This window comes from Dacryopinax primogenitus, assembly GCF_000292625.1.
Source record: "Dacryopinax primogenitus strain DJM-731 SS1 chromosome Unknown DACRYscaffold_6, whole genome shotgun sequence".
NCBI lineage: Eukaryota > Fungi > Basidiomycota > Dacrymycetes > Dacrymycetales > Dacrymycetaceae > Dacryopinax > Dacryopinax primogenitus.
Genome location: NW_024467203.1, coordinates 911,811 through 939,391, shown reverse-complemented (window position 1 = coordinate 939,391; position 27,581 = coordinate 911,811). Strand labels below are relative to the sequence as shown.

General features: G+C 52.6%; 9 protein-coding genes across 9 annotated transcripts; 7 read left to right on the top strand and 2 right to left on the bottom strand.

Annotated features, from left to right (window-relative positions):
• Nucleotides 1-1,734: 1,734 nt before the first annotated feature.
• Nucleotides 1,735-3,435, top strand: DACRYDRAFT_50621 (PLP-dependent transferase; the record flags this gene model as incomplete). The annotated part of the gene is made up of 7 exons (XM_040774998.1): nt 1,735-1,849; nt 1,898-2,127; nt 2,172-2,528; nt 2,584-2,752; nt 2,826-3,013; nt 3,100-3,270; nt 3,322-3,435. The coding sequence occupies 7 exons, from the start codon at nt 1,735-1,737 to the stop codon at nt 3,433-3,435; spliced, it is 1,344 nt and encodes a 447-aa protein (XP_040630145.1).
• A 169-nt stretch (nt 3,436-3,604) lies between these two features.
• On the bottom strand, nt 3,605-5,825 carry DACRYDRAFT_78158 (acyltransferase ChoActase/COT/CPT; the record flags this gene model as incomplete). The annotated part of the gene is made up of 5 exons (XM_040776317.1): nt 3,605-4,309; nt 4,362-4,630; nt 4,790-5,064; nt 5,120-5,328; nt 5,379-5,825. The coding sequence occupies 5 exons, from the start codon at nt 5,823-5,825 to the stop codon at nt 3,605-3,607; spliced, it is 1,905 nt and encodes a 634-aa protein (XP_040630144.1).
• Nucleotides 5,826-6,228: 403 nt separating this feature from the next.
• Nucleotides 6,229-9,024, top strand: DACRYDRAFT_21491 (uncharacterized protein). The gene is made up of 4 exons (XM_040772419.1): nt 6,229-7,197; nt 7,251-7,404; nt 7,455-8,103; nt 8,159-9,024. The coding sequence occupies exons 3-4, from the start codon at nt 7,699-7,701 to the stop codon at nt 8,711-8,713; spliced, it is 960 nt and encodes a 319-aa protein (XP_040630143.1). The 5' UTR covers nt 6,229-7,197; nt 7,251-7,404; nt 7,455-7,698; the 3' UTR covers nt 8,714-9,024.
• A 998-nt stretch (nt 9,025-10,022) lies between these two features.
• On the top strand, nt 10,023-12,290 carry DACRYDRAFT_78156 (DUF862-domain-containing protein). Its single transcript, XM_040776316.1, has 5 exons — nt 10,023-10,242; nt 10,320-10,398; nt 10,449-10,641; nt 10,705-11,247; nt 11,296-12,290. Exons 1-5 carry the CDS (start codon nt 10,148-10,150, stop codon nt 12,219-12,221), a joined length of 1,836 nt encoding a protein of 611 aa, XP_040630142.1. The 5' UTR covers nt 10,023-10,147; the 3' UTR covers nt 12,222-12,290.
• Nucleotides 12,291-14,261: 1,971 nt separating this feature from the next.
• On the top strand, nt 14,262-15,442 carry DACRYDRAFT_106412 (alpha/beta-hydrolase; the record flags this gene model as incomplete). Its single annotated transcript, XM_040768264.1, has 6 exons — nt 14,262-14,329; nt 14,403-14,681; nt 14,737-15,026; nt 15,075-15,195; nt 15,249-15,342; nt 15,395-15,442. 6 exons carry the CDS (start codon nt 14,262-14,264, stop codon nt 15,440-15,442), a joined length of 900 nt encoding a protein of 299 aa, XP_040630141.1.
• Nucleotides 15,443-15,921: 479 nt separating this feature from the next.
• Nucleotides 15,922-17,700, bottom strand: DACRYDRAFT_65462 (vacuolar ATP synthase subunit; the record flags this gene model as incomplete). The annotated part of the gene is made up of 4 exons (XM_040775785.1): nt 15,922-17,073; nt 17,126-17,304; nt 17,355-17,626; nt 17,680-17,700. The coding sequence occupies 4 exons, from the start codon at nt 17,698-17,700 to the stop codon at nt 16,457-16,459; spliced, it is 1,089 nt and encodes a 362-aa protein (XP_040630140.1). The 3' UTR covers nt 15,922-16,456.
• Nucleotides 17,701-18,100: 400 nt separating this feature from the next.
• On the top strand, nt 18,101-20,177 carry DACRYDRAFT_78148 (MFS general substrate transporter; the record flags this gene model as incomplete). Its single annotated transcript, XM_040776315.1, has 12 exons — nt 18,101-18,284; nt 18,338-18,385; nt 18,434-18,454; nt 18,504-18,522; nt 18,569-18,704; nt 18,757-18,825; nt 18,873-19,114; nt 19,161-19,199; nt 19,249-19,397; nt 19,449-19,479; nt 19,528-19,723; nt 19,768-20,177. The coding sequence occupies exons 1-12, from the start codon at nt 18,148-18,150 to the stop codon at nt 20,175-20,177; spliced, it is 1,497 nt and encodes a 498-aa protein (XP_040630139.1). The 5' UTR covers nt 18,101-18,147.
• Nucleotides 20,178-20,631: 454 nt separating this feature from the next.
• Nucleotides 20,632-22,029, top strand: DACRYDRAFT_50679 (Clavaminate synthase-like protein; the record flags this gene model as incomplete). Its single annotated transcript, XM_040775002.1, has 4 exons — nt 20,632-20,875; nt 20,932-21,169; nt 21,230-21,688; nt 21,801-22,029. Coding segments are annotated over 4 exons (1,170 nt in total), but the record flags the coding sequence as incomplete, so codon positions are not given.
• Nucleotides 22,030-22,336: 307 nt separating this feature from the next.
• DACRYDRAFT_115454 (uncharacterized protein) lies at nt 22,337-26,553 on the top strand. Its single transcript, XM_040770006.1, has 12 exons — nt 22,337-22,595; nt 22,655-22,914; nt 22,967-23,422; nt 23,473-23,599; nt 23,649-23,989; nt 24,038-24,388; nt 24,445-24,934; nt 24,986-25,105; nt 25,153-25,306; nt 25,358-25,626; nt 25,674-26,206; nt 26,261-26,553. The coding sequence occupies exons 1-12, from the start codon at nt 22,392-22,394 to the stop codon at nt 26,481-26,483; spliced, it is 3,528 nt and encodes a 1,175-aa protein (XP_040630137.1). The 5' UTR covers nt 22,337-22,391; the 3' UTR covers nt 26,484-26,553.
• The last annotated feature ends 1,028 nt before the right edge of the window (nt 26,554-27,581 follow it).

Sequence of the window (27,581 nt, the reverse complement as noted above, 5' to 3'; positions counted from 1 at the left end):
TTCAGACTTGGTCTCTTAGGATCATCCACAGGTACCTATACTGTAGATAGGTCTTAGTCATCAGGTCTACTCCACTTCCTTGTTGCCTGCTTAGACTCTTGGCACTCTTAGGTGAGCAGACTTAGTCAGCCTGTGTTGCCCTAACAGCCTGTAGCTGAGCTATCAGAAGTCAGTATGCAATAATCGGAGCTCAGTGTCCTTCTAGTCAAGTCACAATAAGTCAAGTCAAATCCGCCAAGTCAAGTCCAGTCTGCCAGTATACCAATAATCAGATCCATATAACTCTAACGGAAAAGGGGCCGAATAAGCTAGATACAGGAGTTTCTGGAAACTACTTATACTAGCTACTCTAGGCTATGCTCTATACTAATCTCATATCCAGATACCTCACCAAGGCAGGTGTTGGCATGCCAAATATCCTTGTGGGTTGATCCTGTTGCAGAGGAGACCTGTAGTCATCATGCCAAATATCTGGGTGGTCCTGTTGCCTGGGGAAACCTAGTAGTTGTCATGCCAAATATCCGGGAGGGGTCAAGACTTGTTGCTGGGGTGCATTGCCTGCTGAACAACCCCACCTCCAGTGGGGTGTGTCAGGCCAATATTCCCACAGCTATTTTCAGGCCTTAGAGACCATTGCAAAGCACTACAGACCCTCACTACGCAGAACAATGCACCCCAGCAACAAGTCTTGACTCCCACCAATATTTGGCATGACAACTATTAGGTTTCCACAGGCAACAGGACCACCTGGGTATTTGGCATGATGACTACAGGTCTCCTCTGCAACAGGATCGACCCACAAGGATATTCGGCATGCCAATGCCTGCCTTGGTGAGGTATCTGGATATGAGATTAGTATAGAGCATAGCCTAGAGTAGCTAGTATAAGTAGTTTCCAGAAACTCCTGTTTGACTAGATGGAGACCAACCTCCAAATTATTACAGACTGACTTTTGGTAGCTCAGCTTCAGGCTTGACTCCCACGTTTCTACCAACTTTCCCCTTCTCTCCCTTCTTTCCCTAGTGAGTTCTTGCACACCACCCATTGGACCAATATTTCGGACACCTCTTGGGTCAGATCACCGCATAGTGAGGGTCCATAGTGCTGTGCAATGGTCTCTAAGGCCCAGAAATAACCATGGGAATACTGGCTTGACACACCCCACCGGAGGTGGGGTTGTTCACCATGCGGAGCGCTGGCAAGACCCTAGCTCTTAGGCAAGAATGACACGGAATCTAAATACAAATGAGGAAAGTAACAAGTTTCCATGGAGTTACCATAGTCTTTCTACTGTCAGTGTTTTGATCCCGAGTCGACCCGGGTAAGAACCCTACTCTCACGAGCTAGGGGACCCTAGTGTGTGACATCTGCTTATCACCGCCCCTTGTTATGTCCGATATAGTCAGGGGTGCCGAACTGCCGAAGATGCCTCTTCCTCCTTCTTGCCCACCTGGATTTGGCGAACCGTCGACTATGACAACCTGCCTCCTGTGTCCCGTTCTGTTGCTGGCGCTTATCCTCGAGGCGAGAATGTCTCCACAGCATGCATTCTAAGGTTGACTGCTTCGGTTCGGCACTTGCAATTCGCCGACCATTGCATTCATTGCAAGCCAGCCGTATAACCCCCACATGCTCAAGATGGAGGTCTATTCATCGTCACATAAATAGTGGCAAGATGTGATCTGATGATACTCCTCTCCTGGTGTTTACTCTGCTTGACTTTGGCTGTTCGACATGGGTGATACTGCCAGTGAGACGAATAAGGCTAAGGAAGAGGTCCTGCCAAAGTTCGGACATGGGATGCTTGATCAGTTCTGCTTTCCTCCGGGCTTTATCAACCTGAATCATGGTGTGTTTCTAGAGCTTCACAAGTCGCGCTTCTAACCCCGAATACCAGACTCGTACGGGTCTCTGCCTATCCCCGTCCTCCGCGCGACGGAAAAGTTGGCTGTCCAAGTCGAACAGAAACCGGACCTCTTCATCCGAAACACTGCCCGCAAGATGCTGCAGGAAGTTCGTGCGAGAGTCGCACAAGTTGTGAACGCTGATGTGGATGAATGTGTTATCATCACCAACGCAACGCACGGAATTAACACGATCCTTTTTAACATCGATTGGCAGCCCGGAGTTGTCATAGTGCAATGCATGTTGTTTTACTTGTTTAGGGCGAGTCAAGACTGATGAAAATAGTCTCCTCAACGTACGGTGCAGTCCAACGAACGATTCCCATGACCCTCGATCGTACAACTGGCGTAGAGCTCGTCTCCATCCCAGTAACATACCCGATTACGCACTCAGACCTTTTAGAACGCTTCCGCAGCACACTGGTCTCCATCCCTTGCCATGCCGGACAGAAAGTCGTTGCTATCATCCACGGGATCGCCAGCAAGCCAGGAGTGCTCCTGCCCTGGGAAGAGATGGTAGCCATATGCAAGGAGCTGGACGTATGGAGTGTCGTGGACGGGGCGCATCTGTTAGGCCAGGTTCCCGTGGATCTGAACAAGACTCAGCCGGACTTTTGGGTCTCCGTGCGTGCAGCCTCGTGCAACCTTCGTTAGGAAGTCCTGTTCTGACGCTCACAAGAACGGACATAAATGGCTCTTCTCTAAACGCGCCTCCGCCGTATTCTACGTTCCAAAACGAAATCAGCACCTGATCAAGTTCACCCTTCCTAGCAGTATAGGCTACGTCTCCCCTCAGGACGAAGTCCCCTCTGCAACAGGCAGCGGGCGCTTTGTAACCTTATTCGAATGTACGTTCCCTGCTCCCTGTTCCCTGCTCCCCGCTCTTCCCCGCTCTTCCCCTTGCATAACCTGACGGCACAGATTGCCGGACGATCGATTACGTGCCGTTCCTCTCCCTCGCCCCGGCACTAGATTACCGCCAGAGCCTAGGCGAAGAAGAGAGGATAACAGCGTACTGTCACTCTCTGGCCCTCGAGGGGGGTAAGAAGCTCGGAGAGGTTTTGGGAACGGAGGTGATGGACAACTCGGGGGAGCTGACGGCTAACATGGTTCGTCCCTTCCCCCCCCCCTGCCCTTCTTCACGCACTTCATACTCCCTCGCCGCTGACCCAATCCAATCCCCTCCCTACCATAGACGAACGTCCGCCTCCCCCTCTCCCCCCCCAGCAAGCTCAGCACCCCCCAACTCCAAGACCTGATATTCAGGATATGCGACCAGCTCTCAGAAGAACACGGGCTGATGGTGAACTTGTACGTGCACGACGGGGGATGGTGGACGAGATGTAGTGCGCAGATATGGAATGAGGTGTGTATACGTCTATTTTGGGTTGGATAGGCGCTCATACGGAGGGTGTAGATTGGGGATTTTGAAAAGGCGGGAAAGAGACTGCTCGAGCTGTGTAAGCAGAAGGAGGAGGAGATGAAACAGCTTGCTTCGGGGGAAGTAGCAACTAAACCGGAAGAAGTATGAGCGCTCGAAGAGTTACAGTACATTGGCAAGTAGATCCCAGATCCCAGATCCGTCTCTCCATCACACAGTGCCAAGCCGTCGGCGCTTAACGACTCCCAGTTTCGGCGCATGCCCAGTCTTTCAGCAGTAACCTAGCGTACACACCTCCCATTGCTCATTTCCAAAACCCCTACAACTTCGCCCTCCCCCCCGCCGGGCCCGCAGGCTCCTCCCCCTCCCTCTCCAACCCCTTCTCCTCCTCTCTCGCAGACCGCATCATCCGCCTAACCCTACCCGCCGCTTCCTCAATATACCAGGCCATCCTCTCCGCCCTCCCCCCCTCCCCCTCCCCTTTGAGGCACGTGATAGTCCACCTCAAATGATCCGGATGTATAGCATACGCTAAGCCATACCCCTCTGGCACAACTTCGGCGTACCCCCAGCCTTGGACATATGCAGAGGAGAGCTGGGAAGTCGACATCTCCCAGTTTTTCGTCTTCTGCATCAGTGGAGAGTCTAGGAATGGATGGGACTCAGAGGGGCGGAGGACCATCCTCAGCCCAAGGAGATGCCTATCCACTCCCAGGCCATTAGCAGCTTGGCCCGCATACTCCAAATGCCTCTGTACAGCTTTCAAGAACATCTCCTTGCGCACCCCGTCCGACACGTCCGGGTCAAGCATCCCCTCCGCCCAGAGCCTACTTTCTTCCGAAGAAGAACGGATGACCTCCGTCCTCCCGCGCCTGAACTTGCGCGTCTGGCAGGACTCGTAGCATACGCCTGGGCGGGAAAAGGAGAGGTGCCACGCGAGTTGCATTACTAGCTGGGCCCAGGCGTCGGGGGAGCATTTGTAGGATTTGATAAGGTCGGAGCCGTACGCGGTGTAGTGTAGCACCTGGGGAGGGGGGGGTGAGTGCTGCCTCGGACACGGGGGGGGAGGTACACACCCGCATCTCATGCTTGGCCATAACCTCATCAAACATCGTCTCACTCTCCGCGATCTTCTCCTTCACCTGGTCGTTCACTTCGAACACCAGTTCCTCCGGGTCAAGATTGAGCGGGTTCGATTTCCCCTCGTCCTGGTCCTTTTTGGGGGATTCGAGTTTCCCGGCTTCGAGTGCCGCGAGGATGAATTCGTTCATTCGCAGTGTGGGAGTGCCGTCCATCGCGCTGTGTTCTCCTAGGAAACCGGAGCGGGCGTTGTCGAATACGATGACTGTGGGGTGTTAGTGGGCTGTGCGAAGAAGGAGGAGAGGTGGTAGACGGGGGATGGAGACCGTTACGGCCGAAAGTGGGAATGCCGACGAAAGGTTGCAGGAAGTATAACAGACATAGGAGACAAAGACGTAGTCCTCCCTAGGCCGAACAAACTCACATTGATGTTTATCGAACCACCTCCCCCTCCCCCCTCCCCCCTTCTTCCCCGCCCAACACCCCCAGCCAATCTCCTCCCTCGTAACCGGTCTCTCCTCATCCAGAGCCACGACCACAACAGCACTGTCGATCTCTTCCAGGACCCGGTCGTTCCCCTTGTTCTGTGTGAGGAGCGCGCGTGCCGAGGCCCAGAATGTGCGTGGGGCGGAGGTGAGCGAGCCTACGGAGGGTGCGGGTGCGGACTCGGTAGCAAGAGCGTAGATCTTCCTTATCGCACTGTACAAGGTCAGTCACCCCAATACACAGAACGCACACAAGACACAGGACGCACGTCTCCAGCTGGTCAAGCCTCAACCCCTCGGCCTGGAGCTTAAATAACCTGTTCTTCCTCACGAACACCGCGTGTCCATGTTCCCCTGGATCGAACTTTTTCGTATAGTCCTCCTCCGGGTGCGGGTAGCGCGCGCTGTTGAACAGGTAGCGAAAGCTGCTCATGTCGAGGGGCGTTTGACGCATCTTATCCGGTTCGAGTGTTCCTGACTGCGCGAGTGAGCAACCGCGGGCGGGACGGGGAGGGGGAGATTGGGCACCTCGACCAGTTTGCGGAATAACATCGCCCCTCTGACTAACTGCGCTGCTCTCCTCTCCGGCTTCTCCCTAGTCTCTGCATCCTTGTGCACGTAATAGTAGCTCACCCAGGGGACGACCGGGTCGCGAAACTGGTTATAAGCAAGCGCGTTCCACCAGTCTGCGAGCCAGTTCCCGCCTATGCCCTGTATAGCCCCTTGCACATCCGAGGAGGCCGCCTTTTGCTCTTCGTCCTGTCTACGTTGTTCGAGTCTGGACTGGAGGAGTGCCGCGAGAGGGGAGAGGAGGAAGTCGTCTGCTTCTGATTTGGCGAGTGCGTACTCTGAAGGTGTGCAGTGGGGCTTGATGCTGCTCAGGTAGAGGGGGATGGTGTGTGCTAGAGAGGGAAGGGGGAGGGAGGGGATGAAGGGTTGATACCTGTGCATTGGGGGCAGGGAAGGGTCGGACATTGGCTCTGTGTGGTGTTTTGTGTGGGTGAGCCTGCGGGGAACGGCGGTGGTGGTGAGGAGGGAGACCATGGTGAAAGGATGAGGACGGGGAATGGGATGAAAGGTGTGGAGTGAGAGAGGCATGAGAGAGATAAAGAGCTGGGTATATGCGCAACAGGCAACAGAGTGAAAAGAGGGCCTGTCGTTGGGGGAAAATGAGCAGCTTAGTGACATGTCAGCCTATTTCACAGTTTCTTACCCCGCATTCACTGACGTATTCTACCCCGGTATCACCCGCAATCTTAGAGGGGATTCACATGACACAATGCATCAATAACCGGGGTGACGCGGGACATTCTGCGGAGAATATATTCGTCACTCTTGGCTTACTTCCCTCAATGGAAGATGACTCCCGACCCCACCCGTCAGTCAGGGGTGCCCTGAATGAGGCGCCTCTTCCCTTGGGAGCCAACCAACACATGGACATTATTATCATCCCCGATCAATTCACACTCCGCTTTGGAGGGGACCGTCGGGAGGGATCGGAAGGTGTGCAACTGGAAAAGGGAGAGGCTATCTAATCGATCTCCCTATATCGGACTGACTTTACAATGAGCAAGAACAGGGTACTCCACTGAATAGACAGCAAGCTACCGATCTACGCCGATTTCTCCACATCAGCACTCGCAATCTCCACACGGGGGGAATCTGCTAGGCTGCCCTGACTATACAATTGTTGTCAGCTTCAAGTCCAGGCCGGGAAGGCTGAGGCTGTGCTCGGACTCACAATGTGACGACCGTGACAACGTGATGAGGGAGGGTTAGGTAATCAGCATGTAGTTAGGTCTCGTCTCCCTCTCTAAGACACTCACTCCTTTACCTTACTAGCCTGACGTCACCAATCGTGGAGGATGACAAGCTCAAGGTGATAGGTGTCTTCACTCCTACTCTTCATACAATACTCTCTGCTATAATACTATCATCGAGTCTAGCTCTCTACTCTACTCTATTCTACTTTATAAAGTTCTATCCACGGAGCGTATCCGATACACTCGAACCTGTCACCGTTACACACAATACCTCTGTTCAGCTCCACACAAACTCCCGTCTCACCCTTTCCCCTCCCCGGCCAAGTTCACCAAACGAAAGATGAGCACCGAGTCCCGTAAGCGGCGGCACGATGAACAACAAGTCGAGACGAACGAGACGACGAAACGAAGTAAGAGCAACACTTTGAAAGTTCGCGTCTATTGGGCGCCATTGAACGAGAAGTGGGACGTGGAGGTGGATCGCAACGACTTGGTGACGGACTTGAGACAACAAGTGTTGGACAGTCTCCAAACCCCGGGCAAGTACGCGCCGCCCAATGTCGAGGTTGTGGCGAGTTGTATCGGTGCATATTCGCCATACTCTTGACATCCTGCACTTTTGCTGAACCGGTCCAAGGAACCTCGCCCACAAGGTGTAGAAGAGTCTGACCAACAATACGCTGCAATGCTCCTTCGCGGCGGCGTGCTGTTGAAACCTACTATGAAGATTGAAGATAACGTTCCGAGGGAGAGCAAACCTTATCAAATCCATTTCTTTCTGCAGCCAAAAGGTCAGCAACTGTCAAACGGCCGCGTACGTTTACTTACCGCGCACAACCAGACCATAATAATAACGTCCCCCCGCCGCCTCCTGAATACAACCAGGGGGATCGGAATCCAATTCACGGTACACTCGATCTGTTATTCGCAGGCCAGCTGATCCATGGTACTCAACGCTCTAAGCAGATCTGGGCACATACGTCGAGAGCGTTCGCAGAGCACCATCCCCGTCAACCAGAGCGGTCCCAGAGGCGTTCCAAGAGATCCAGCTTCAGTCTCCCGTATACAACGGCCGTGGACCATTGATGTTAGGCGCACCAAACACGATTCTGTGCGAACCTTTCGCTCGATACGCTGCCAGGCTTTGTCAGACTTCAGATCCCGAGAAGTACCCGGACGGCTTTGCTGCATGCGTCCAGCTGCTCATGCAGAAAGCTTCAATTATCGATGCCGGCCGTGATGAAGAAGACGACCGGAGGAAGAGACTCGAACCTGGAATGCAACAGATCCTCAAGTGCGAACTGGAGGACATCCAGGATCACCACAGCGAGAGTGGAGCCGAGGGGCACTCGCGCGTGACCCTCTCCAAGTTCGGTCACATCTCCGCGGATATCCTAGTCGTTGAATATAAGTCGGAAGTCGGAGCAGGGCCAGCCGAACCTTCCTTCCAGGTCCAGCTGACTGCGAGGAAGGGATGGGCCCAGGAGACCGTGAGATTACCTCTTGAGCTCCAGCTTAATTTTCAGAAAGCTTACGCTCTGACAGAACGCCCTACTTTGCGAAGCATCCAACTGCCCCGTTCTCCTCATCACGCTGATCGGCCCGTTCCTTCAAGTCAGCGGGGTGGTATTCCAACCTGCGGCCAGTGTCAACCAGTTTACAGACAATCTCTCGCTGACGTTAGACACTGATGATTTTCAGCGCATTGACCGGCTCTGTCACGTCCTATGGTGCACTCAACAATGCGCCGAGGACCTCCAGACATATTACTCTGAATTGGAACCTCCTGCGGAGAATCATGCGATTTCCGTCCTGCCGTACATGCCGTACTCTCGACGGTGTGGCGACTACGAAATTCGCTATGTCTCTCATTTGGAGAACACTCGTCACCAGCAGCCAATGTATATGGCAAAAGCAACCGGTTCCGATGGGCAAGAGACCGAGGTCGTCGTCAAGTTTACTCGAAGATACAGCTGTCTTTGCACGAAACGTTGGCGCGAGTTGGGTTCGCTCCTCCGGTGTTTGCGGAGCAGTGGATTGCAGGAGGGTAGATCGTCATGGGTTTCGTCCCCGGCGCTCCATTATGGGAGGCGGAGCTAAACTTCTCTTCGCAGCAACAGGAAGACGTCCGAGCACAACTGCACAAGATATTGAATATCCTCAAAGACAACCGTCTGGTACACGGCGACCTCCGAACCCCAAACATCCTTATCGCCGACTCTTCAGAAGGCAAAGTTCAAGCCATGATCGTGGATTATGAATTTTCTGGAAAGGTTGGAGAGGCACGATACCCACTTGACCTGAGCACCGTGATCGCATGGCCAGACGGCGTGAGAGGGGGTGTCCTTGTGATGACCGAACACGACAGGGAGATGATAGCTAAACTTTGACCATCGCGATAATAATAGTAATAGATGCTACCGATGAACCGTTCCCAGTCGAGCGCGTCGGCCGGGGCGTCCGAGTCTCCGAAACGATAAACCCCTTCATGTCCTTCCGCATTCGACCCCAAAGGCGAAAGGCGAAGTATCTCCTGCCGGTGAGCCCGGGCCGTATCGAGTCCAAAATACATACTAACAAAGCATCTATTTGGAGGCTGAGGGCAGGGTACCAGTCTGCGCACAAAGTCCCAGTAGTGGTCTCATGTTCGCTCGGAATTGGAAGAGCCTGAGCAGAGTGGTAGACGGGCATGCGGGCATGATCCCCGTAGAGCACAGTAGCACTTGCACTCGCACATCCCTGTCAGGTCGCAGACCATACCCTTTGTCCTCAGCAAACGTTTTGACACCCGGGCCGTACAGAGCAAGCCCGTGCGCGTTTGACCCCCCCTTGGGAGGGAACGATCGGCAGCCCTCAGCCCTGATATTGAGAACTTGAACCCCGGGTCAGCGCTCGTGTCAACCTTATGATATTGAACCTGTTGTGCCAGTGTCGGGGTAGACACTTAGAGGCTGTTTGGCTCAGGCTGTCAGACTCGGCGTGGAGAGACGCAGTTCCGTTATGTTTATCTTATGGACGGAGTGTTCCGGGTGAAGTAACATGTTAGGATGAACGACAGATGACAGACGACAGATAGGCCAATTCGGACCAAATTTGGGATGCAGGTCGAGCATCTTCATCTGGCAGCCTGAGCTTTGGGTCAGGCAGGACTGATACCGATTGCGTTGCGCTCGGAGAGGCAACTGTCGATCATTCAGACGGGTCTAGAGTTGAACGATAGACACTGGTACTGGTGGTACTGACATACGCTGCTGGAAAGCTTGTTTGTCGGATGTTAACCGTGTCTAGCAGAGATACAATCAGACACACTGACGACGGAGGTTAAGCTTGTGAATCACGTGCCGTTTAAGCGCCCGTCCTTGATCGGTGTTACACGCTCGGCGATAACCTCAGTGTAAAGCGCTGACGACACCCACTCATTCTAGCGCTTACGTGCCTCCTTCCCTCTTCCCACCTTCCCACCTGTCGTCGTCGTCGTCGTCGTCGTCGTCCTCGCCGCACTACATCCCCGCCGCTGACAGCGTACAGAGTAGAATGTCCAAAGTCGAGCTCTACGTGTACGACCTCTCGTCCGGGATGGCACGGTCCCTATCCCTGCAGCTCACAGGCCGGCAGATCGACGGTATCTGGTGCGTTGTCCCCTGCTGCTCTTCTCCTCTGTTGACAGAGTCGTGTCGTGTCGTGCTTCATCGTGCGCATTTTGAAGGCACACGAGTGTGGTCGTTTTTGGAAAAGAAGTGTTCTATGGTCAGGGGATAAGTGTGGTCTCTCCCGGCACGTCACACGTGTGCTCTTCCTCCTCTCCCCATGCCACCAACTGACTGAAATCATCCAGCATGGCCGCCCGCTGCAAATCCTCGACATGGGGCTAACACACCTCGACGAAGGCACGTTCCAGGAATACATCGACGAGCTAAGCTCGCATTATACGGCTGACAAATACCACTTGCTGGAGTTTAACTGCAATTCTTTTACGAACGACGTCGTTGGTTTCCTTACGGGAGGGTCGATCCCAGGGTTCATAAAAGGTGCGTTGTACCCCTGCGTTATACCCCTACTCTGCTTGGAGGGAGAGAGCTGAGGAAATACAGACTTGCCGGCGGACTTCTTGAACACGCCTTTAGGGGCAGCACTGCGCCCTACGATCGATAGCATGTTCCGCGGTCCTCCGACTGCGCCTCCCACTCCCGGACCTTCCCTCCCTTCTGGCACCTCTCCATCTCCATCTTCCTCTCCCCTCGCCTCCCTCGTATCCCGACCACCTCCAGTACCGGAAACAGCAACCCTCACCGCCCCACTCCAACTAGCGACCAACCCCTCCTCCCTCCGCTCCCTGCTCAATTCCCACAAAGCCGCCACAGTACTCTTCACCGCTCCCGCCACGTGCGCCCCGTGCAGGGTCATCGATCCCTTCTTCTCTGAGCTCGCGCAGTTGCGTACTGCCGAGGGGCTCGCATACGTCAAAGTGGACCTGGACGTTGGGCTAGGTCGGGCCGCGGCGCAGGAATGGGGCGTGAGCGCTACCCCGACCGTAATGTGCTTTTTGAAAGGGAAGAAGAGGGGAGAAGTGAGGGGCGCGAACGTGCGAGAGATTAGGACCCAAGTCGATCTGTTGATATGCGAGCTTTATCCTCGTGCGTCGGTCCTCACATCCAGGGATATTGACTCACCGTTTCCCGCAGCGCACCCCCATACGCGGCAGGATCTGCCAGCAATACAGGGCATATCACTCAGCCCGATCCTCTTTTCTCAAATTCCGAAACTGGACAGCGCGTTATCCAAGTTTCTCTCTTTTGTGAACGCCGCCTCCGCTTCGGAGGGGGACAAAAAGCGCTACCAGTTTCTTTTCCGACAAGTGCTGCTCCTACTCGAGCCGCAGGCGAAACTACCCCCTGCGCAGCTGAGAAGTACCCTACAGGCCTGGTCGGCCGCCACGGTAGACCTGGCTGCACTTCTCCCCGAGGGCGAGCTCTTCCCCCTAGCGGATTTCTGGCGCCTCGCGGTCCTCTCCTCTCCTGTTGCCCACGCCCTCTCCGGCAACATAGAAGGGATTAAGTCCCTCCTCTCCCTCGCCTATTATTCTGGCGCCTCCACCCCCCGGCCCTACCTCCTCACCACCCTCAGACTATGTGCGAACCTGTTCGCCTACCCTGACTTGGCTCGCTTGGTCTTCCCCTCCGAAGGGGAGAAACAGGACCTAGTCAGTTTCCTCGTCTGTACGCTCCTGTCTGACGATGCGGGTATAAGGACAGCCACAGCGAGCGTGACGTTCAACCTTGGTGCCTTGCACCAACAAGCAGTGCGCCAAGCGCTGGAAAAGCACACTCGTCCTCCCTCGGAAGACTGGATCATAGAAGTCGTCTCCGCGCTCATCGAGGCCTTGAGCAGGGAGACATCCAGCGAGGAAGTCGTCCACCGACTCGTGGCCAGTCTGGCGCTGTTCGTCTTCCGCGCCCCGGGCTGGGAAGAACTCAGAGAGCTGCTGCAGGTCTTACAGGCGCAGGAGGTGTTGTTGGACAAGCTCTTGCCGGGTGGGTGTGGAGAGATAGGAGTACGGCAGAAGAGCGTACAGGTGCTTGTGAAAGAGCTGGCGGGATTGTGTGCTTAGGTGTACCAGCATGGAATGGGGAATGAAGATCTCAATCAGTAGATGGTGTGTACTATATTTATCCTTTACAAAGAACGTGTTGTCCTGCTAAGTAACTCGGAAGGGGCGGACACCGTTTCCAGGTAACATCCTGATTCAACTTTCAAGTTCTTCCGTCTTTCACATGATGGTCGGAATTGGCATTCATCTTCTACCAGTGTTGTTGTACCATTCTCTCGGAGGGAGTCCACTTGATCGGAACGCCGTTTTTCACCCAGCGGGACTTCAGCAACTCTCGAACGAAGCTAGCTGTCCTCCCCTGCAGACTCCAAACTGCCCGCCGAACAAGCCGTGGCCGAGAACATACTCAAAGGCACAGTCAGGGACGTGTTATGGTACAAAAGGCATGCCACCGTTGATCATTGTCCATCCAACAGTCCCGATGCGTGCCGAGACTGAATACAAGATCAATCCTGCCTTGGCCAACCGGATGGAAAGACCGATCAACCCCATCATACGATAACCACAGCCGGCGCTTACGGACATTTTGCCTTTCATCATGTTCCTTGTGTGTGCCTCACACTTGGCCCTTTCATGTATGCCGTCATGGCTGCTGTGCGTCACCGTCAGTAGGCGGCACAATTGGCGATTGTTAGCTTTGGTTTCTATTGATGGAACACTGGTCTGGCAAGGTACCCGCTTATCGGCAAACTATCCCGTCATTTCTCTTGGAGGCACTTGCTCAGCAGGTCGTTCCGGCTTCGGCTCTTTGACCGCCGAAACTGGTGGGGGTTGGCGGTATCCCATTGTGCAGAAGCGGGCATGCTGCTTCTGGTACAGTCATGTGGTTGATCATCAGCTAGGATGAGACATGATCATGGGCCGCGCGCTCTTCGCAACCGAAAACCTCGTGTTCGCGTACTAATAATATCGATATATAAATAGCCACGATGTATAAATAGCCACGATGTATAAATAGCCACGATGCTATATACAACGAATTCTTCGGTTGAAATCTCCCGAAAACCCTGAATCTTTTGGTCTTTATTCTTGGATGAATTGTTGCTCCCATGCCCCTGGACTCGGAATTCGCTAACTGACCTCTATGGTTCCTGTTTCACATTGTTGCGTCACCGGGAGCCGCACAATGGCACGGATGCATCTCTGTCTCTCCGGTCCGACAGCCGTCTCGTCCAGATCTGCTTCAGGTCATCCTCCTTTGCTAGGCACTCGCATCGAAGACCGGACCAACCTTTGGAGAGTAAAGAGGCCTTATCATGGCTACGTATACATTCTAACCCGGGATCCCGAAAACAGCAGGCATCGTCAGGAGTATTCGAGTGTTTGATGACAAGGGCGAGGTCCCGTGGTGGTACGACCTCTGGACTGATGAAAGCAACATCCGCTCTGCGGATGCTCTCAACAACCATATTTTAGCATTCGATGGACTCTGGGACAGGTCAGGCACCATTTGAGGAACAATCGATTAGGACATGACGGAGATCATCGGTGTCGGTGTGGCTCTTTACGGTCTCCGGCCTCTTTGTGGCACCGACAGGGTTGTCGTTTTCTCGTCCGTGTCAAGGAGCGGTTTGATTCGATGATTCATTCACGTTACTCCGCTGTGGTTCCCAAGCGACATGAAATACTACATTGGACCAAGAATAACCAAGCTCCTTTGGAAACATGCGACCACTCTTGTGCTAGCGCCATTGTGCTTTTGTCCCTGACGATGGGCTGCTTTTGGCAACTGAATAGCGCTTCTGAAGTTCCTTCTGTGCATGCCCCTCTGCGATACTTAAGGCGTCTCGAATCTGGTAACAGCTCTCTATCCCTCGGTCCTCCTCTCGGATTCCTCTTGTACTGGTTCTGAGCCTGGTCTTCGTTCCTACAATGTCTTTCCTCGCATTCATCATTATATCGGCACTATCTGTTCTCGCTGCTCCTCTGGACGGGAGGCAGTTGGACAGTAGACAATCTAATAGCACTTCTATAAGTGCGGATTCTACTGCCTGGTTTCCAGGTCAGACAGACGCTCCATTTGATGTGTCCACTTCAACCATGGCAGCGGCTATCACCTGCCCGAACGGAATTCAGCACAAGCGCGGAGGCACGCGTTTCTCCCATTGGTACAGGTTCCTTATAGTAACCTTTTGATACAGGAATTGTACTGCTCGTCCATGGTACTGGAAGTACCGGCAGCGAAAGCTGGGCGCAATCTCCCTACACGATCCTCTTGCCAACGGATCCCCTGGGTCCTGGATACGACGTGTGCTGGGTCGACCTCCCTGAACGCGCTCTTGGAGACGTACAAACGACTGCTGAGTATGTGGCATACAGCATCAAGACGCTCGCACCCCAATCTACCACCGGCAAGGTCGCCATCCTCGCACACTCCCAGGGTGCCGGCTTGAACGTCCAGTGGGCGCTCAACTTCTGGCCCAGTGCTCGTGGGGTCACCAGTCTCTATATTGCTCTTGCGTAAGTTTCATTAACGATGAGAATGCAAGGATTTGCAGTGCTGATTTCGTGCCAGTGGCGATTTCCACGGTACCGAGCTTGGAAACAATGATTGCACACCGACCATTCTTCAGGGCGATGGCTGCGTTATCTCCGTCATTCAGCAATCCGTCGGCAGCCATTACATCAATGCGCAGAATTTCCGTGGCGGCAGCGCCCTGGTACCTACGTCTAGCATCTACACTCTCTACGATGACTTCGTTTTCCCCGAGACTCCCGGTTCCGCGGTTTCTGTGCTGGCTGGCGCTAGCAACATCATGCTCCAAAGCAACAACATTTGTGGTTCCGGACACCAGGCCAATCATTGTAAGATAAGATGACTCTTCTTCGGACACTGAAAATGACCGGTAACAGGGGACATGGTTGTCGATACCGCAGCGTATGGTCTCGCCCTTGATGCCCTCACCCACGGAGGTCTCGCTTCTGCCAATCGATTCCAGAGCATCTACTGCAACGAATATGCTTCGAATCATAAGTGCGTACTTCAACTTAACGAAAAAATGCCAGTAATGCTAATCCTTCTTGTAGTCTCAACCTCAGCCAGACTCCGATCACCGCCGAACAGCAGTGCTTGTCCTCGCTCGTCACTGGCCCAACGGCGACTTCGGAGCCCATGTTGAAGGTGAGTTCTTCGCTACTTATGTCAATTATGCAAAATCTAAGGCACACATCAGTCCTACGTCTGTCAGCAGGGACAATCCACCTACTGCTCGAGTTCTTAAACACCCAGCACCAAGAAAGTACAATACGGTAATACCTGAATCTCTGAGCCAGGATTTATTATCCAAATATTCACTTAGTCAGTTATTAACTAATCGGAAATCACTCTATAATTAGTTATAGGCATATATTAACGCCTTATTGTTTGATAGTCTTTTAGACCCAGTGAGAGGAGTATTTGCGTTCTCCATTGAATGGTTCGGTGGTGGTCAGCATGAAAGAAGCGCCCGTAGGGTTCTCCCTAACTCTACGGTATGCAGCCATGTCCGATGCAACTTCTCGCATAGACCTGCACGCCTGGCTAGGCAGCACTCTCTCCGCTGCCTCTCATGATTTTTCCATCGAACAAATTGCCACTCGCGCGTCTCTCTCCGCTCCGCCGACCCCCGAGATCAAGTCCTACCCGGACGCAGTCTACCTGAACTATTACACTCTTGGCATCTCCTGCATGTTCATTCCCATCGATGGATATACGCCTCCCAAGTCTGCACAAGCGCTGGAGGAGCTCGAGAGCGAGCGTTTGAGGCTCGAGAGCGTAGATATGTACAATCCCCCGGAGCAGCAAGGCAAGAAGAAAGGACCAGATTATGCAGCATTCGTCGGGTTGCCGTACACCTTCGTACCGCGGTCTGGATCGCCCCCGCGCCCTCCATTCGCCATCACACGCACAACGCTGGGTAAAGACTTTGTACTCGCCCTTGGTGAGCCCCAGCGGAAAGGCGGCGGAGGCGGGCCCAAGGCTGGGAACATCGGCATTTGGTGCGAGTGGAGTGAGGAGGGACTGATGGTGGAATTCGAAGGCGGAGAAGCGGGGTTTGTCAAGGAGTGGGAGCAGGGAGGGGAGAAGAAGTGGAGGGTGTTGACTATCTTTGAGAGAGGGAAGCAAGTGCGATAAGAGCGCTGATGTCCCCAATGATGTATATTTAGCGCAGGGGAAGGGCGATGGTATGAGTGAATTAGTCCGCTGCAATGTATCTTTACAACCATGCTCTACGACTCGCGATCGTCCACCCCTTTTACCAAATTGGCACAAAATCCTCAACCCGATCCTTCGCTTCTTGCGCAATACACTCCGCAATCCAAGTCAAGCTTCGAATCTCCTGCTCCTTGAGTTTGACGAATGAGTAGAACACGCCGTATTGGAACTGTTGCAGGAACGAGAGCTTGTTCAAGTGCACCTCGTGCGCGAAGAACGCATTCTCCAGTCTTGTTAATGCCGCGTCCGTATCCTCCAGTCCCAGTGCACTAGAGCCATTTGTTTGCCCCTGTCCCGTCGTATCGAAGAATGCGCGATATTGCCCGATGTACTCGCACGCGTTCTTAACACCTTCCAGATCATCAGCTCTTGCAAGTGCGTTATTTCCTTCAGGGAAGAGACGTCCAATATTAGGGAAGAGCCGTGCGCGCTGATCCTTCGACAACGATGAGTGGAACGAGTTGATGGTGATGTTGAGGGTACGGCGGTCGGCCTCGAACGCCAGGATTTGGTGCATCACATCAGGAGTAGGACCAGGAAGCGTGCTGCAGAACTTGTGGAAGTCTTCCAGATAGGCTCGGTACAGCGTGTTACGAATCAGCTCGATGTTGAGGTCGTCTAGATCGGAGGCTGAGAGGCAATCGCGGAAGTAAGGAGCTGTAAACAGGTCAGCAGGGATGTCAGTATCACATATATGATGCAAGCGCACCTAATGGTGTCTCTACAAGAACACTGTGATACAGCTCCTCGACGTTGGTGGCAACGCAAAGGGCAGGCATCGTGTCGAACACACCGAGCGGGTGACAGCGTTCCAGAAGTTCATGTGTGTCTCGCTCGTGGAGTGTACCAGTGATCAAGAGGATGACGTTGTCAATCATGTATGCATATCTGCACCATGTTAGCACAATAGCTACAACTGTTCGGTTTGCATGACCCACGTCATGTATTCAAGGAATGTGCTCAACGGCTCGACTGCATTCGCCCTCATGTAGTTGAACTGATCCACCAATACTTGGGTCGCCTTAGCATGTATTGTACTCGTGGTGATCGGACTTGGCTCATTCGCAAGGAAGTTCCCATAATCTGTTTGAGAAAGCTGCATGCGGAAGTCCTCGAGAGTGTCGCATTGTGTCAGGTTGTGATATTGCTGCGTTGTGAGCAGACCCGAGCGGTAGCCTCGCACGATGCCCTCAATGAAGCCGGCATGAACCTGCGAGAACCAGAGTCAATTGATTTAGAAATCCGGTTTAATGAGGCGCATACATTGAAGAATAAGGCTTCCATGCTTTCTATTCAAGCAGGAAGAAGGAGAAGAAGTAACCAGTTGAAGGCAAGGGAACGTCAATTCCGATGAGCGAATATTCCGATCCAGTCGAACTGCGCCACTCCCCAGTCACATCACGTGCAGAAGTAGGGTTAGGGTTGCGATGTCCCTTGGCATCAGGGTCCTCCTGCCATGTGGATATTTTCAAGCAAGGTGGTTGGCGCGTTCCGGCTTCTTTATGGCGCAAACATTCCACCATCCCAAAGACTATCACCGTAATACCGGTGCTGTCTCTTATTACATACCCTTGAAACGGGCATCAAATAGAAAACAATCGTACCATTTCTTCGCACGCCATGCGTTTGGCTCCAATTCGGTAGAATGCACGATTCAGTTTTGTGGGTATTTAGCCCTCGAAGCGAGTCCTTCTGCACTGCTGGAATCGCTCGTCTCCTCCCATCAACAGTATGGACACCCCAGCTGTTCCTGAATCCCTATCTCAAGAAGCGTCGATCAAGGACGCTCCCGCGAACGTTGAGACTGTTTCCGTAGATGCTTTCCCACCAGTGAACGAGGCAAGACTCATTAGGAAGATTGACCTGAAGTGCGGTACCCTATCTCCCCGATCTGAGTAGACGTGCGCTCATGAGGACATAGCCTGCTTCCTATTCTCACCCTCCTGTATTTGTTGAGCTTTTTGGATCGGTAAGTATCTTTCAACTGTTTGGCCACCTGGGCTAATAAGAACCCAAGCTCCAACATTGGGAATGCAAAGTGAGCCAAACAGTTCACGTGGCACGGTTTTATGTTCACATTCTTCAAGGCTCGACGGATTGACAACAGTAAGCCACTTGTATTTTAATCTTCGGTGCTTTCTTAGCGAATCAGGACATCAATGTCATTGGGGCCAACTACAACACTTCCCTGGCGATCTACTTCGTTGGATACGTCATCTGGGAGGTCCCCTGCAACATGGTTCTCAAGCGACTGAACCCCCGAATTTGGCTCCCTACTTTGACCCTCTGTATGTCCCTGCTCCTTCACTTCATTTTTGTCGTTTCTGAACAATACGCTAGTGTGGGGCATCGTGTCGGTCACCCAGGGACTTGTATCCAATCAAGTGGGTCTTTTTTCTGTTCGTTTCTGTAAGTGATTTCCTCATCTCCTCTATCCGCAATTAATGTCTCCATAGTCCTAGGAATGACAGAAGCGGGTCTCTTCCCCGGATCCATCTTCGTATTCTCGATGTACTACCCTCGTCGTGTGCGGCACTACCGCGTAGCGATCTTCTTCGGTGGAGCAGCTGTCTCAGGCGCTTTTGGAGGAGCGCTTGCATACGCCATCGGTCTTATGGACGGTGTTGGTGGGAGAAGGGGTTGGAGCTGGATCTTCATCCTCGAGGGATGCCTGACGGTGTTCGTGTCGCTCTGTGCTGTGAGTGCGAAATAAATCGTTCGAATCACAACATTGATGGAAGCAGTACTTCATCGTTCCCACTTGGCCTCGCTCGGCGACTTTCGTATGCGTGTTCTCTCCTGTCATACATAGAGTGTCTTAATGTTTGACAGCTAACGGAAGCCGAGCGTGGCTATCTCCTTACTATGCTAAGTAGGGATAGCGATGCCGCCGATCTGGAGCCGTTCAACTGGGACGGAGTGAAGCAAGCACTCGGTGATCACGCAGTTTGGGGCTATGCATTGCTATTCCACGGCTTCGCGTAAGCCCTCCTGAGAATCAGAATGAAATGGAACTGATACTCTATCCTTAGCTTTGTGTTGTACTCTATCAGCCTGTTCATGGTACATCACATACCCGATGATGTCAAGCAACGCTAACCAATGATTCAGCCCACCATCATCGCCAACCTCGGTTTCGCGACGTGGGAAGCGCAGCTTATGACCGTACCCCCCTACGCACTCGCGGCTACCTGCATCTGGCTCGCCTGCTACGCTTCGTACAAAGCCGACATACGTGCTCCATTTATCATCGGCGCAGCTGGCGTGGCGTTCATTGGTTACATTCTGCTGGTCAGCACTTCGACTGGTATGTTCGGGATGTTGCGGTAGCCGGTGACTTACTCTATACAGCTGGACCGCAATATCTCGGTGTACATCTCTCGACAGCCGGAGTATACACCGGGAACGCCCTTCTCCTCTCCTGGCCAGCAGAGAATGTCAGCAGTCAAACGAAGCGTGCTGTTGCTGTCGCGCTTCAGATCTCGATCGGAGACTTGGGTGCCATTGTCGGCGTGCTCGTCTACCGACCCGATTTGGCCGGGAACTTGTACAGGACGCCACATATTGTCGCGATGGCTTATCTGGTGTTTGGATCCCTCGTCGCGGGCTGGCTCTGGTTCTGGCTGAATAAGGAGAATTTACGGAGGGAGAAGGTGTTGAGTGAGAAGGGAGAGAAGCAGGAAGCCCAAGAAGGGAACGACGGGTTAGAGGAAAGACGTCGTTTTGGGGATAGGGATGTTAGGTGGAAGTATCAACTTTAGATACGCTTGCTTTTGTGTGAAGCTGAACAAAATGATCTCGTATACATGGGACTATTCACACCAATACCACCTACCTTCCCTGCCACTTATTCGGAGGCATGGTATCACCAAATTTGTACAGATTCTTGCTCTGTCGTACTTGCTCTTGAAAGGGCGAAGTTGAGGTTTCATGTTGGAGACGAAGATAAGATGGGTGAAGATTCACGCGGTGGGTTAAGACCAAAAATGTTGTTCGGCGTTACGGCCAGTTGCCAAATACTATGTGTGGCCCGTCACTGATGTTTCTCATTGTTAATGCTTGACCTTAGAATGCGTGAGATCCGTTTCAGATTGGCAGGCACAAGTAAATGATCGTGTCCTCGAATGAAATGGTCACGTGCAGGAAAGGGATTGAATCTCGATAAGCCGCACCTGCGCTACAATATGTTACCTCACCACCCCCAGTCCACTCGACGTCATGTCTCTGCCCATCATCCCTCTGCTCCCTTTACTTCCCTTATCTGAGCCCATCGAACGACTTGCAACAGCTAAGCGCTTACACGACGCCTGCATAACTTATGGCTTTTTCTACCTCGACTTGACCGGCTTTGCAACGAACGAGGAAACAGAAGAGCTTCGAAGTCTAGTGCAGCAATTCTTCGATTTGCCTCTAGATGAGAAAGAGAAGATATGGCTGGGAAATGGAGATTGGGCACGCGGTGCGCTGAGACTGAGCTCTATCATGATACTTTACTGACTAGCGTGCCGCTGGTAGGATACCAGAAACTGAACGAGAACGTCACCCGCGGCAAGCCAGATGCGCATGAGGCGCTCGACTTTTACGCGCCCTCTCCCTTTTATCCGTCGCCACCAGCAACACCCGGTGCGCCAGAACAGGCCGGTGTACGTCCTCTCAGTGGGGAGAACCAATGGCCACCGGACCCGCGATTTAGGGAGCGATTTGAACGTTGGGTAGGAAGAATGAAGGAACTGGGGTTGATTGTCATGGAGGCGTACGTCGAAACGTTATTACCGCTCAATGCCAACAAGATCTGAATGAGTGAGCCATCTAGAATGGCACTTGGTCTGCAGCTCACTCCTTCCGAATGGGCCTCCCTTCGTCGTCAAGTCGAGAACTCGTTCTGGGTTCTGCGTGTCATCGGATACCCTCCTCTTCCATCAGGACACGATGGATTTTCTTGCGGTTCCCATAAGGACTATGGGTGTCTTACGTTCCTATGGGCAGACAAAACACAAGGCGCGCTACAAGTCTTCCTCCCCGAGCCCGCTTCCTCAGCCTCCATATCGGCCCATACTGGGCTTGCCACACCAACGATATCTGAGAGTGAACATCCAAGAGAAAGGATGGATCTTGGCCCAGCCATTGAAAATGGTGTGAGAGGCACATGGATATCTGCTGATCCCGTGGAGAGATGTATTGTGTGCAACATAGGGGAGATGTGGGAGATATGGACTAGAGGGCTGTACAGGAGTACCTTGCATCGAGTGTTACATCAGAGAGGAAATTATCGGTATGTTGTCGCAGAACCATTTCCGGAAGGAATATATGCTGATATTGGCCCACAGTATATCGTATGCACGCATTGGATGACCATCTGCAACACCCACTGACCATTTCACCAGAATCCCATTCTTCTACGAGCCCGCCTTCGACGCGCTCGTATCACCCCTCACCGGAGTGGATCGTCTCCTCTCGTCTCTGCGCGATTCAGCAGACCAGCAGAGCGAAGCCTATGCCCGAGTGCTGCTGGCAGAGAAGACCGTGTACAAACCTGTAATATACGGCGAATTCTTGATGCGAAAGGTGGGAGGAAACTTTGATAAGAGTGGAGATGGAGGTGGTAGATATTGATGGTTTGTTATTGTGAGGTATACCCCGGTATAGGCAGGATCATTGTAACCTTATCAATGAACGGCGTTAAAGGTCCGAATCGGCGTTAGCACATGACTTGAGTTCTGTTTAATCTCAATGCTGAGCGTTACACTTTCTGGTATAACTATTCAGAATATAAGAATCTGAGCTCAACATTTCGGTCTGAAATGAAGCATGCAAGTGGTTGGACGATTGAACAGCGTGTGGAGGTGCTCCACGTGCCACAGAGTTCTGGGACGTCGTGCGAGCTTCCCAGGCCCCTATTCAGCGCTGGCCACCATCGTTAGGTGTGAACTGCCCGTCTCTTATAGCCTATTCGTACCTCATCTTCGCATACGAAGATGCGCTACGTCGTGACCCATCACCAGCCGACTGCGGCGGTCGACTCCATTCGGGGTGATTTCACCGGCTCCGGAAGCGTACAGCTGGTCGTGGCCAAGGTTAACCGGGTCGAGCTGTACAACCTGTCACCCGAAGGGCTCAAGCGCGTGTGCGACCTCGAGATCTGGGGCACGATCACCAACATTGCAGAGGTCAAACGAGAGGTCAGCAACGTCCCTTGACAGGTTATTCAACCCGATGACGTTCATAACCGGCTTTGTAGGATAAGCAGTCCCACATACTGGTTACAACTGATCATCCTGATCCGTATCTGCTCTCTTTGGCATATAGCCCCACACCCAACCCGCAATTTGAAGTGGTTCACTCAGCATCGCTCAAGGCGCGTGCAGGGCGGATTGCGGAGTATTGCCAGACCTCCATCGTCCATCCATCTGGACGTGTCGCTGTCACCTCTGCATATACAGGCAGCTTGAAAGTCACGGTTTTCGGGGAGGATGGCAAGGGAAAGGATATTGATGTACGGTGAGTCTGTCTTTATTGGCAACAGACCGCAGTGATCTAACAGTATGAAAAGGATACGCGAACAAAACTTGCTCTCCTTCGCATTCCTTCCCCTATCAACCAGCTCTCCATTTACCCTTGCACTTCTGCACATAGACCAGAATGGCAAGCGGCACCTCGTCACACGTTCACTAAAACACGTACCGGAACCTGGATCCACCAAGTCCCTCGCCTCGCTTGATATCTCAGAGCCGACCGCACATATTCCCGACATTAACCTCGACGATGAATGGGAGGCGACTTCTGTGGTGGGCGTCCCACCTCCTCGACCGGGAGCTCGAGCAGGCGTAATGGTATTTGGCGAAGGGCAGGCGAGATGGTATGCGGTTAAAGAAGAAGGTGCGCCGGATCCGAAGGGAAAGAGAAGGAGCAGTACTGCGGGCAGCCCGACACAGGAGAAGAAGGGAAAGTCGAAGCCTCCCAGAGTAGAAGAGGCGAAGGTTGGCCTACCCTGGGGGAGGATTGCTGCGTGAGTTACTGTTGTTATCCTGAGACACAGGGTGCTTACTTGGGGACTAGTACATGCGCGATCGACGAGGAGAAGCTGTTGGTGAGCGACGAGTACGGCAAGCTCTATCTGCTTGCGCTGCACAGGCGACAATCGGAAGGACCTGTTGTTAGCATACAACGAGAAGCGTTAGGAGAGGTAGACACTACCGCTCGTGTCTCATAATCTTCTCAACCGTCTTCTGCAGATATCATCACCGAGCAGTATCACCCATCTTACATCATCCTACTTCTTCGTAACCTCAAAATGCGGAGATTCACAGCTCATCAGTCTCACCCCGAGTGCCATTTGTGGCACCGGAAATATCGCCGTCCTTGACACGCATCTCAACCTCGCGCCGATCTCGGATTTCGTCGTGACAGACCCAGAAAAGATCGGTCAACAACAGATTGTGACTGCCTCAGGCAGGATGAACACGGGCAGTCTGAGAGTTGTAAGGAGTGGAGTGGCTTTCGAGGAGCTTGGACTCCTTGAGCAGGTGATGAATACAAGATCGATATTCCCTTTGAAGATAAACTTCGACGCTGAGTAAGTCTTATGCCCTTCGGTTCTACTGCTAGCTCACAGTGGAACCAGATATCATCTATATCTCGTTACAAGTTCTTTACACCGAACTACGCTCTACTCGATGAGGGGCGACGACAGTTCTCCGCAGTTCGAGGAAGTCGACGAGTCCGAAGCACGGGGTATTGTACGACAAGTACCTACCTTAGCGGCTGGCAACATCAGAGAGGACGATATCTTTGTCCAGGTTACTGCTGGATCCGTTGTCGCTATCGACCTTATCACTTGGGAGCAGAGGTCCATCTGGAAACCTCATGTGGAGATTGTCTGTGCCGCTGTCAACGGTCAGCGAGTGGTTGCAGGCTTGAAGGGCGGCTACCTCGTTCACTTAATACCCCAACGTGATCAGTTCATCGTTGCGAAGTGAGTAAATCGTGGCTCTTTAAGTTCCCTATTCATTTTTTTTGAATTCTTGGTAGTGACTGGAAATCTCCGGGAAGCTGGGGATTGACGGAAATATCTTGTATTGCTTTGGATCCAACACTCTCCGCGGAGTTGGGCAACTATGCTGCCATCGGGTTCTGGGGCACGAATCAAGTCAAGATATTCTATTTGGGCGACGAGACGCACAGGTTCGAGGAGTTGAAGCTAGCAGAACCAATCTCCCCAGAAGATCACCTACCCGTCTCGACCATTCTGACAACCTTCGGCACCAGTAATCGACCTCACCTTCTTGTAGGCCTCGGGAATGGTACAATCTCTAGTTACGCTCTCAAGACAGAGATCGTCCTCGGTGAGCCTTCCGTACGTGCGACAGATAAGAAGATCTTCAGCCTGGGCACGAAGCCGATCATGCTGAATGCCTGCACGGACTTGGGGAGGGAGTCAAATATTTTCGCTTGTGGTGACCGACCAGCGCTATTATTCTTAAAGAATGACCGGTTAACGGCATCTCCCATCAAGCTGCGGGTAAGGCGCCGCCTCTGTCGCTGAACATGTCTCCCATTCACATTGTCACAGGATATTCATGCCGGCTCGGTATTACATATCCCTCAATTCCCCTCATCCTTTATATTTGCGTCTGCTTCAACCTTGCTCATTGGTCAGATACGAGAATCTCAGAAAATAGATGTTCGAACTGTGCGTGATTAGGATGTCTTTGCGTGCTGTTCTGATGGTTTGTTCAGATATCACTTGGTCTAGATACCCCAATTCGCTTGACGTACCACAGAGGGTTGCGGGCTTACGGCGTCGTTTGTCAAAGAAAAGAGCTCAATCGAGAGGACGATCGAGAGATCTACAGTTCCAGCTTCAAGTTATTCGACGATATCACATTCGAGTGTAAGTACTGTACTACTGTGCAGACTGAGGGGGACCTTATTTCTTCCCCAGATCTCAATAATTTCACTGCACGTCCAGACGAGCAAATGATGTGCGTAACAACAATACCCGACTCCACTGGGGAAGAGGACTCGGACTTTCTCGTTGTTGGCACTTATGAAGCCACTGGGGCTGAAGAGGACGTATCAAAAGGACGCATCCTCATATTTGAGGAGGTTCCAAATCGGAAATTAAAGCTCGTAGTATCGCATGATGTAGGTGGATGCGTGTATGCTGTCACGAACGTGGGCGCCAACCTTGCGGCCGCGATAAACGGGACGGTAAGTCAAACTCGGTCTGTTCTTCGCAGCATCTAATATCTTCACAGTTACAAGTGTTTTCACTTCATCGAAGCCACGATGATATTCGAATTGAGTCTGTTGCGAAGTGGTCCTCGGCTTACGTGGCCTCCTCCCTTATCTGTCGTGGCAACACGCTGCTGGTTGGTGACGCAATGCGGGCAGTTTGCATCCTCCGTTGGACCGGTGCCAAACTTGAGACGCTCTATCATGATTATGCCAGCCTCTGGATTCAAACGCTTGAATCAATCGATGAAGGAGGCGTCATTGGGGCTGAGCTCAATAACAACATTGTCACATGGCGGAAAGACGGAAAGCTGGAAAGGGATGGGATGTGGTATTTCGGAGAGGGGATCAATAGGTTCAGGAGGGCGAGTCTGAATGCTGCCGCTCCTGGAGCAGGCGGGAACAATGCGGGGAGGGGCAACCTTGTGTTCTGCACGAATACAGGAAGGATTGGCATTGTCGCATCGTTGGATGAGGACCTGTCGATGCAGCTTTCCAACCTGCAGCGGAATATTGGGTCGGTGATCCAGGGCCCTGGCAAAGTCGAACACAGCAGGTACGTTTCGTGACGCATCGTCCGATAACCTTCACTAAAACTGGCCCTCTACAGACGACGCGCACCCCAATCAACTCCAGGTCTTCCTACAATACTCACCCAGAACACTCATGCGGTTGGTTTTATCGATGGGGACTTCGTGGAGAAGTTCCTGTACCTTGACCCTTCCTCAGATGAGGTCATGCGCATTTTGGAGGGGAAGAATAAATATGAACAGCTGGGAAATCGATACCATGACATTGTACAAATGCTAGAGGAACTTCAGAGGCTACACTGAGTTCTTTCTGATATGTAGAATATACATTTGTATGTATATATTAAACGGCTTATGTACCTTCAATCTCCCGTCGCCCTTATAACAATATTTCTTGCGTAATCACGACCATCTTGGTGAAGTTTCTTCACAAACCAGTACTCAATTCAGCTCCCAAGCACAAATGAACTCCAACATCAACCAATTTATTCAACATTACAAGAAGACAGGGCCAGATACACGTTTCGCAGTACTCGGTGCAGCTTTCCGTCACGTGCCAGAATTGAAGATCATCTGCCTCTCCTCAAAGACATAGGACGTAGGGCAGCGCATTTAGCACTTGCACTCGTTGGGCTAAGGAACTCCGTGTCAGGTTTGGTAGAAGGACGACTGTTGAGAGACACGCACAGCGCAGGCGCAGGAGTCACCGCAGTTGCACTTGGACTCGCCACAGTGGGCATCGACTTCAACAACGGGAGTAGGCTATAGGCCGAAGATATGAGCGAGCAACTTGCAGGTTGCTTAGGATTAACTCACGGCCATTGGTATTGATTTGAAAGTTGAGTGTTTGTTGTGTGGTAGGCAGGTTTCAACGGGTGGGCTTGAGAGGGGTGGACCACTACATGGGAGGTGTATATACGCTGTGGGTTCTCCTCAGTAATTAGGGGACATTGAGGTAGCTATCCGCTAAACCACTGAAGTCGTGTGGTACGGAGGGTTATCCGCAATCCCGTGCCCGCAAAAGGCAAGTTCTGCGCGATATTTTGGGCCTATCAGAGGTGAGGCGCCTACCTCCCACGCGGGAAACCGTGGAGTTTCGTCCAGCGAACAACAGCCAAAATGCCTCAGAAATATTGGGATTTGGGGCGGGCAGTGCATGACCTTGGAGTTTCAGGCGCCGCAGTTGATACTATTGTCCCTTCGTTGGGAATGGGGTATAGAGCGGGATCTAGTCCGTGGAGGCCGAACACAGCATGAAAAAGACTCAGAATCCATGAGAAGAATGAGGCGACACAGATGACGAAGAACCGGAGAGAAGTTGCCGACCTGAGAGTTTATCTAATCTAAGCGCGCCCGGGTATGGACTGCGAGGCACGCTGATAGTTCCACGAAAGACCAGTG

What these genes read in the sequence shown, in the direction of transcription:
- DACRYDRAFT_78156 (XM_040776316.1), top strand. Translation starts at nt 10,148, where the DNA reads ATGTCCAAAGTCGAGCTCTACGTGTACGACCTCTCGTCCGGGATGGCA. An exon ending in TCTCTCCCGGCACGTCACAC is followed by an intron (nt 10,399 to 10,448) that starts GTGTGCTCTTCC and finishes GAAATCATCCAG; the next exon opens with CATGGCCGCCCGCTGCAAAT. An exon ending in GATATGCGAGCTTTATCCTC is followed by an intron (nt 11,248 to 11,295) that starts GTGCGTCGGTCC and finishes CGTTTCCCGCAG; the next exon opens with CGCACCCCCATACGCGGCAG.
- DACRYDRAFT_21491 (XM_040772419.1), top strand. Translation starts at nt 7,699, where the DNA reads ATGTTAGGCGCACCAAACACGATTCTGTGCGAACCTTTCGCTCGATAC. An exon ending in AGGGATGGGCCCAGGAGACC is followed by an intron (nt 8,104 to 8,158) that starts GTGAGATTACCT and finishes ACGCTCTGACAG; the next exon opens with AACGCCCTACTTTGCGAAGC.
- DACRYDRAFT_115454 (XM_040770006.1), top strand. Translation starts at nt 22,392, where the DNA reads ATGCGCTACGTCGTGACCCATCACCAGCCGACTGCGGCGGTCGACTCC. An exon ending in CATCTCCCATCAAGCTGCGG is followed by an intron (nt 24,935 to 24,985) that starts GTAAGGCGCCGC and finishes ACATTGTCACAG; the next exon opens with GATATTCATGCCGGCTCGGT. An exon ending in AGAAAATAGATGTTCGAACT is followed by an intron (nt 25,106 to 25,152) that starts GTGCGTGATTAG and finishes TGGTTTGTTCAG; the next exon opens with ATATCACTTGGTCTAGATAC.